The sequence below is a fragment of the Apis dorsata genome, unplaced genomic scaffold (assembly GCF_000469605.1).
Source record: "Apis dorsata unplaced genomic scaffold, Apis dorsata 1.3 scaffold_194, whole genome shotgun sequence".
NCBI classification, from domain to species: Eukaryota; Metazoa; Arthropoda; class Insecta; order Hymenoptera; family Apidae; genus Apis; species Apis dorsata.
The window spans coordinates 935,503-944,402 of NW_006263478.1; the positions used below are offsets into that span (position 1 = coordinate 935,503).

At 39.1% G+C, this 8,900-nt stretch overlaps 1 protein-coding gene across 2 annotated transcripts in view; it reads right to left on the bottom strand.

Moving 5' to 3' along the window:
• Positions 1-972: 972 nt before the first annotated feature.
• Positions 973-8,900, bottom strand: part of LOC102681020 (protein C1orf194-like) — a 10,332-nt gene continuing 2,404 nt past the window's right edge. Inside the window, exons 1-5 of one of the 2 annotated variants that reach the window (XM_006614630.2) lie at positions 2,699-3,007; positions 2,104-2,321; positions 1,807-1,947; positions 1,477-1,669; positions 973-1,008 (exon numbers count right to left, since the gene is read on the bottom strand). In XM_006614630.2, coding sequence (XP_006614693.1) covers positions 1,001-1,008; positions 1,477-1,669; positions 1,807-1,947; positions 2,104-2,321; positions 2,699-2,780 — 642 coding nt within the window. In that variant the 5' untranslated portion in view covers positions 2,781-3,007 and the 3' untranslated portion in view covers positions 973-1,000. Of the gene's footprint in view, positions 1,009-1,304; positions 1,670-1,806; positions 1,948-2,103; positions 2,322-2,698; positions 3,008-8,900 lie in introns of those variants that run through there. The other variant, XM_006614631.2, reaches the window with a different exon arrangement.

The following is an 8,900-nucleotide window of genomic DNA, read 5'->3' on the forward strand; positions in this document are numbered from 1 at the left end:
TAGGCAAGGGTCGAGGAGGAGTTTTCGCCGCGACAATCATGGCCGGATTAGGTGTATGTATAAAGACAGAGCTGCTGGAAGAGGGTGTCAGAGGGGTTGAAACAGGTCAAACGGGGGGAGGGGGCCAAGATAGACGTCTGCACGGGGGTGAAACATAAATGATATTCCATGAGGAGCATATGCGTACGGAGATGACTCCACCTCCGCGGCGTTATGCGGCGAGGGTGGTCGCCACCCCCTGGCAGCGGGGTGCTGGTTTATTACAAACAAGGATTACCCGGGTAATGGGACATTCTGCCCCCTGTTCGACTGCTCGACAGTGAGAACGAACCGTGCACTGACTCACGCTTTCGCTTCTTGTCGAAGGACGGTGTTCGAAGGGGGTGAGGCGGTGGGCGAAGATCGCTTGCCAAGATCTCGGTGACGATGCATTACGATGCCGCGAGATATCTGGTGGACAAATTTGCCGACACGTTGTGGATATTGACGATACGATCTCGAGGGTGTCGAGAGTTCGGGGTGATTATATATCGCCATGATTTTTCAAAATAATTATAGGGATACGTGTTTGACACGTTCAATGGTGAATATGAAAATAGAAAATTATTTATATATATTTTTTAAATTATTTAACGCGTGGTTATCACAGTGATTTTCGAGAGTTTTAGAATGGTTATAAGAAAGATGATTGTTCAACACGTTCAATGACGATACACCGATAATTTTTTTATAAAATATATATTTCTATATTTTTATAAAATACTGCATAATATGTTATATTTTATTTGCATAATATTACTGGTAAAATTTCATGATATTTTATTTGAGGCCCATAATTATTGTGCGTATTTGTTTTGTACGAAGACTTCTCATCTGTATCAGAATAATTTTTTTTTTTTAATTTCATAAAAAGAAAGAAGGATTTATTATCATTGATACTTTACCTGATATAATAAATATATTCCATTCCAGCAAAATTGTTTTCTGCAATGTATTTTTATCAAAATGCTAAAAATAAAAAAATTGTTTAATAACAAAATGATACAACGTGATTAGATAGATAAATCTTTTCAAAGATTGTATTAACATAAAATTATTTTTTCTTTTTTTATATCTAGTAACTTTTTATGACATCTTAGAAAATAATATATATACATAGGAGAAAATAAATCAAATTAAAAAAGAAAAATATATTAAATAAAAACTAAGAAAAATAAAAAATACATAAAACATGTTTAATATCACTGAGAAAAGAAAAAAAGAGGAGAAAGTGTTTGAAACAATTAAGCAATTATTCTAATTGATAAAACGTGTCAAAATGACAGAGTATTCATAAACAGAGAATTCGCGATTGGCTATGATAATCATAAAATCGTTGATTTAATTTCCTCAAATACAATTGTTAGCAGAGCTTTGCTTGCTAGGCTTTCATCTCAAACACTGATATAGATCCATGTTTAAATATTGTTTAAGTACTGTAAAAAGTTCCGTCGATTTTGCGACTGTATCCGGGATTAGATTGAACTGAGTGAGGTGCGGTGATATTTAATTTCACGCTACTCGGATGGACTCGTCTCTCTGGCACAGGGCCATAATAACACTCCGCTTCTTTCACGAACAAGGTCACTGGCTCTTTCATCTCCTCAGGGATGTCCGGCTCTCTGTAAATCTTAATTAATCAGAAGCAAATACGTATTTTAAATTATTTGTTCGATCGAAACAACGAGGAATTGGAAATTTCATCGACGAAAATATTTTATATACGATAAACAGTGGAAATAAAATTATCCCCAATATTTATATTACCTCGACTTTATTCTTTAAAACACGCCACGTTTTCTTTCCTAACGTTTCTGGTTGCACAGGGATATAGGATTTCGGCACGAGAGTGTCTTTGCTATGAATGTACACGGTCGAAAGTGCCAAATCCAAAGAGTCCTCCGGTACCTGTAACGTTTATTCAAATATCGTACGAATTTTAATTTTTCCCTCCCCGAAACGATACATAGCGTTCAATGTAATTAAATTAAATTAAAGAGATTCGTCTTAGACGATATTTAGATTTAGAAAATTTTAATCGTAATAATAAAAACGAACGATTACCTCTTTTCTCTGAAGTCTACAATCTTTTCTTATACTGGTTAACGTGTGATGCGCAAAGAGACGCTCGTACACGTTTAACTTTCTACTCCATTCCAGATCCTTTGGCGAAACTTTACTACCTAGTACGGGCTTCTTCGTCCACACACCTTCGCGAGGGTATAAATCCGGTAGGGGATAAGGATTTCGAACATAACTGAGTTCTGCCATTTCGATATGACCTGTAATTACATACGCCTTTGTTTTTTTTCTTTTCTTTTCTCTTTTCTTTGTATAATAAAACGTGTACAATATAAAATAAATTATAAAATGATCAATTATCGTATATATATTACGTTATACGATAAATTGATACATTTAAAAATCTATATAAAATAAACAATATTTACCATCGATGTGAATTACGATACGGAATTTTATTAACTATATTGCATTCGTTAACTCGACAACTTCAATGGAAAGTTGTATAATCGGGATTAAACATCATTTTATTTTCCTCTTATATATATTTATTTATACGAAATCTATATATATATATCTATAACACGAAATGTTATATATAACATAAATGTTATAGTCACGTTAGAGGATAATATACCTGGATCGGGAAAAATAAAAGGAATTTCGTAATGGAACAAGGTCGGTTGGTTGCGTGTTTTGCTCAGGAGGTGGCCGTCCATGACCAACGTCGACGTACGATATTAAACCCGCAGTAATTTATGTTAGCACGAGCGTGCATAATGCTGTTTGTATAAAGCGGCACCGGCACGTGTCGGCTCGTGCCATCGCCACGTATCACTCCTCCCTCAATTTTTGCCAGACAGCGTGAACATGTTATGCGATTTTAAATATTTCCTCGATTATCCGATTAAAGGATGAGATGAGTTCCGTTTCGTTGATTGACATTCCGATTTACCGTGAAATTTTTCATTTTCTTTCTTTATAGTATTTTAACGAAAATCGAGTTAAGATTTCGAGACGCGACTCCTCATTTTAAGGATCGTGATCGTGTATCGTGATCGGTGCGATGTAAATGCGAGTAAACGAAGAATTTTGTTGAAAGTTATGCACGAAATTGGTTCGTATCGAGGACTATCGTACCCTTCGTAGACAGATTCGTATCGTATATAACACGTGTAAAAGTTTTTTGTTTCAAAATTGTTCATCATCGCGGAGATGAGTGGAAATAATTGGCGCGCGAACAGCAAACAGCTGACTGCCGGATCTAAAAGAGGAAAGGCGGTGTATGAATGGCGGGCATTCGGGGGAAATCTCGGTTAAATTTCACAATAAGCTCTTTCACGACTCCTAAACGTGAAAGCGCTTGTAAGCGACTTTGGGGAGCCTTACGAGACGCCCTTGGAAAACAGCCTGAGCGACTGTAAAGGCGAGAATGAACGAAGGAAGGAAGGAAAGGGAATGGAACGGCCTCGATAAGTGGACACTGGTGTGGAATGATGGGATGCAGACCGCCCGCATGAATTAAACCAGCCCGTTTATGAATGGATCTGGATCAGAATCGGAATTTTTCGTGTTCGAGTGAACGTGGCCGATCCGCTTCGCTCGAACTTCTCATCTCTCCGGACAGGACGTATCGAATACCGGATGTTAATCCTTGACCGTTGGAGGATGAAGAAAAAGGAGATGAGAATGATTTCCAAGATGCCCAGAATTTTTACGACATTCTTTTACGTTGTTTTTTTAACGCGCCATCGGAATTTCGAACTTTTCTAAAAAAAAAATAAAATATGAAATACGAAAAAGAATTTTGAATTTTCTTTATTTTTTTTTCCTTCACTTATGAAAAATCAATGATTCTTGATTTCATTCTTGATTCAATGATTCTTTTCCCTATAGGATCTTTCTCTTTATAGAAACGTGTTTAAACGTATAGAACGATATAACACTTTCTACGAAAACTTCCTTCATAGAGATGGATAATCTGTATACACGAGACGAGAAAAGATCGTTTCGCGCGTCATTGGTCGCACGCACGCACGGAGCATCATCCACGAAGCTGTTCTTGAACCAGGTCCAGGCTAGGGTACAGGAACCGACACGCGTAATCGCGTAATCGCATAATCGTGGCGCGTGCTGAAGTTCGGGTTGCGGGAGCTTTGCGTACGTCTACATCGGCGCACGTGCGACATTCAACGCGTTGAATCAACAACGATCGCGAATCACGAACGTAGCCGTGAATACGGGCGGCAAACCCTTGCCAACCGTTTTACGAGATAATTGTTCCGACGAGCTGATCTCCGGTAATAATGTACGAGCAGATAACACACGGCCGCCACCCATTTAAATCAAAGAATCGAAACACCTGAATTATCGTCCGATGAGCTTCGAAACGTCATCCCCCAATGATTATACGATATCGATATAAATAAAATTGAATAACATCGAAAAAATTTCTAGTAAATTGATTTTTCTTTCCCTCCGAGTGTTAAAGGCGAAGATCAAGATAATGAAATTAGATAGAAAAGAAAAATAGAAAGATCGAATTTTTAAATCAAAAAAAAAAAAAAAAAATCAAAACAATTAAAATATCCGACTACCAACCCTATATAAAAAAAACTTTAAATTAAAAAAAAAAAAAAATTAAAATATCCGACTACCAACCCTATATAAAAAAAACTTTAAATTAAAAAAAAAAAAAAATTAAAATATCCGACTACCAACCCTATATAAAAAAAACTTTAAATTAAAAAAAAAAAAAAAAAATCAAAACAATTAAAATATCCGACTACCAATCCTATATATAACAGATCTTAAATGTAATAGATAACGAATATATTTACGTTTCGTGTTTATGTTTTTCCTCTTGAAAATTTTTACAAAAATTTCGCATTAATAATAATAATAATAATAGGGATGGAAATGGAAGGAAAGGGAAGGAGGAAAGAAGGGCGGATGAGGTTAGAGTCGAGGAGGAGGTGCATAGGGAACATACGGCGGTGGAGAATCCGAAAGAAAAGGGAGAATGTATCCCTTCGAGATAGATAGGTGCGGTCACTGTCAGAGGGGGTTGACAAAGGCTGACCAGGGGTAGAAACATTCAAATGGTAATCGGCGCGCGTCTAACATATACCGACCCTCCGACCCCCGTGCTCGTGCTTAAGGGGGTGCGAGCACCCCCTTGGCATACACCCTGCACATTCGCACCAGAATCAAACCAAATATTGGCAATATCATCCCTGCCATTGCTGTGCACCCTCCTCCCCCCTCTCTCTCTCTCTTTCTCTCTCTCTCTCCGCGACCTGCCTCCTACACTGGCTGGGAAACGATGTCCATTTGAATGCACGATTCCATTACCGGCGACGATATATCGGGCCGAGGATATTATGGGATTAGGATTTCAAGGGAAAGCTGAAAAGAGAACTCGGTCACAAGGAGATACGATGCGTTTCTGCAACTGAGATGATTGTAACGTGTCGTCGATCTTCCGTTTTATTCTCATCTCTTTGTTGTTGAAACGAATATGTATGTATCGTATATCGAATTTATAAACGATTGGATAATAATGATAATAATAATAATTTAAAATAAAATAAATTAACTGAATGAATTTATATTGTATCGAGTAAAGTATGGATTTAATAATTTAATAATTTGTCTATTAATTTATTTAATGGCAATATCGCGTGAGATATTTTAATGCGTTAGGAACAATAAACACGATATTCGAGGGGTGGAAAGAATAGATCGTGTATATCTCACGGCATACGACGCGAGAGAAACGAAAGAAATATTGATACAGCTTTGTTGGAAAAACGTCCAAACAGAGAGGTACAAGCGTCACGCCCCTGATTCTCGTTCTCTCGTGCATTCTGGAAAAAGGAATGCATCTCTACAAAGGGTCACCGAATATCGGATAACGTTGGTCGTTGTTGCGCCATCACTTGTGAAGAATTCTGAATCCTCTCTTCGAAATGGATTTTCGAAATTTCGTGAATTCATTTTCGCTTACCAAAAATACGATAATAATGTAACAATCAAGAAAAAGAGATTCAAACAGAAAGTTTATCTTTTTTTTTTTCCACAATCGAAATTGCTCGTTTCGAAGAAGAAGCTTCGCACATATATAATAAAGTTTCTTGTGTCGATCGCTGCCTGAGAAATAATACCGTTCATCGAGATCCCATGACCCTTCGCGAATAGAATAATGTCTTACACCCTGCGTGTCCAATTCGATGAAACCAATGGGGAGGATAGGACAGCAGCGCGACAGGTGGCCCGTGAAATCAGTGCACGAGTGCGCCGTTCCATCGAGCCTGCCGTTCGATACGGTTCATTAGGAAATTAAGTGTATAATAATTAGAATTGGGGTGCTGATGGGACACGTTAAACGGACGTTTTTTTCCCCCGTTCCACCAACGCATCCACGCGGTCAAGAATAAATGGGCGGATTTCTAATCACGAGAAATGGATACTCGAAGCTTCAAAGCTTTTCTCAAAAATTTTAATATATATAGTTATAATATAACATTACACTTATTCGTTTATTTATTTTTTTCTCATCTTTACAAATAAAAGAAACAAATATAATTATAGCGAAGATCGTAACACAAAGTATACTTTAACAATTACACTTTATTCAACATTCCTTCTAATCTAATCTTTCTAACTACGAACGCGATACAATAACAATACTTTACCACCTGGTTAATAAGAAACGATTCAAATCGATAAACAATAACCTCACCACAATCACAATCATCCCTTCTCTCTCTAACAAAAAAAAAAAATCGAACGAATCAAAAACTCTTCTCGAGAAGGAGCATGACGATGAACGGGATCGAGGGAAGGTGAAAGCATAGAAAAAACGGAACCGCGAGTAGAACACTGGAGTAACAGGAAAAAAAAAAAAAAAAAAAAAACTATACTTCTCCCTCCTGATCCAATCCTCCTCCACGCAAAATATCTCGCCTGGCCGCGAAATGCGCGCTATGCACGCCCGTTGCTGCGCACGCCATTTGCATACCGATGATCGAGCACTCGAGAGGCGGTTGCACATTTTCGCCCGCCGAGTTGCGAGAGGCGCCGGTTGGCTGGCGGGGGGGGCGGGGAACACGCCGGTGTATTTTAGCATTTCACGTTTGTTTCCATTTAAATGGTAATCGAGTTCATAATGTAATTGTATTCACCGCGTAAGCCGGGTCTCACCACACAGTACCCCTCCTCCTCCCTCCCCCTCCCCCCGTTCCCATTGTTTGCATTGTTCTCCTCGCAGCGCGAACAATCCGCGCGCGCGCCAGCCTTTCAGCCTCGCGTACCGCCGAAATCTAAACCCCCTTCGCGCCTCTAAAACTCTCTCCCCCGCCCCTATCTACCAGCTAACAGGGCGAGGTGATATTTTCCCGCAGATACGAGCAGCCCAGTTTATGCGATACTGATGGATATCGGTGTATGTGGAATACCTCCGATACCTCCGATCGGGCTCACACACCATGGAAACTCGATGTGTCACTTCGGCTTCGATCCACGCGAGGACATTTCGTTTTAACTGTTGCGTTCTCTCTCTCTCTCTCTCCTTCTTTCTTCTTCATATTTTTAGTTTCACCTTCGTTCCAAGGAATAACGGGGGGTGAGTTTGAGAATATTCGACGATGTTACAATAATTTTGGAAATGTTGCTTGCGCAATTGGATGGAAGAATTTTGATTTTGGATTTTGGCTCGTTCCGATTATTTTCTCTCGAAATTGATATCACATTTATTGTTCGAAAAAATAATTACCCGTGTTAATTCTGACTGAATGATACCAAAGGATTTCAATGGCATCGATACAGCCCGTGTTGCTCGAATTGTTGAAACAAAATTCAAACCGCAGAGAGTCGATAGATTCGCGAATCGGAATCGTAATGGGCGGCGTTCGAAAATTCTACGTTAACAAAAGATTTTTCCCCGGAAGAACGCATTGTTATACAGCTCACGGAAGAGTCGCAGAATCCGGCGGAGGTTGAGGGGGGTTAGAAACGAGGGAGGGCCCTATCGCAGGCTTGAAACGAGGATATATATACCTCGAAAACCGAGGGGGAGGGGGAGGGGGGAGTTGGCCGCGTTATTGTAACGCAGGGGATGCCGGGTGTACGTGTACGTGTTAGCCGAGTTGGTTGCCTTTCTCTCATACATATTCATCAAACGCTAATTAATCATCGCCGGGCGCACCCACTGCGAGCCACCCTCTTGGCAGCAGCAGGCAGAAGCCGGTGAAAAAAAAAAAAAAAAAAAAAAAAAAAAAAAAAAAAAAAAAANAGACACCTCTATATATTACGGGCGCGCATCCAGATGTCGAAGCCGGCGAGATTTTTAAATGGAATTGACAACATCGGGAACGATCGCGGTGAATAACAAAAATTTATCGTTGCCTGGAATTGCGACTGTCTGGATTAAATGGGGGGGAGGGAGGGGAGGGAGGGAAATTACGAAGCCGGCGATCACCGGTGACGAAATTTTCACCGTACCCCGCTCCACCCCCAATGTTACGAGACAGAGGGTTGTGCCATTCGTAGGAAGAAATTAAGGCACGATTACGGAGACATGGATTCGAAGAATCGCAAGTTGTGTTTATGAAAATTTAATTAAATAATCTTGTGTTTATGAAATTTTCCCTTCATTTAGTTTTTGTCAATTTTTCGAATAATAATAAATAAATAAAGTGAGAGCACGTTATATTATAGATTGCCGTACGAAAGTATATTTACTTTGCGCGATGGATTTCTCAGATTTTGATTCAATTTTCGAAGGGTTAAGGTTACGTTGAACGTAATAAAAAAAAAAAAAAAAATTTTAAACGAAT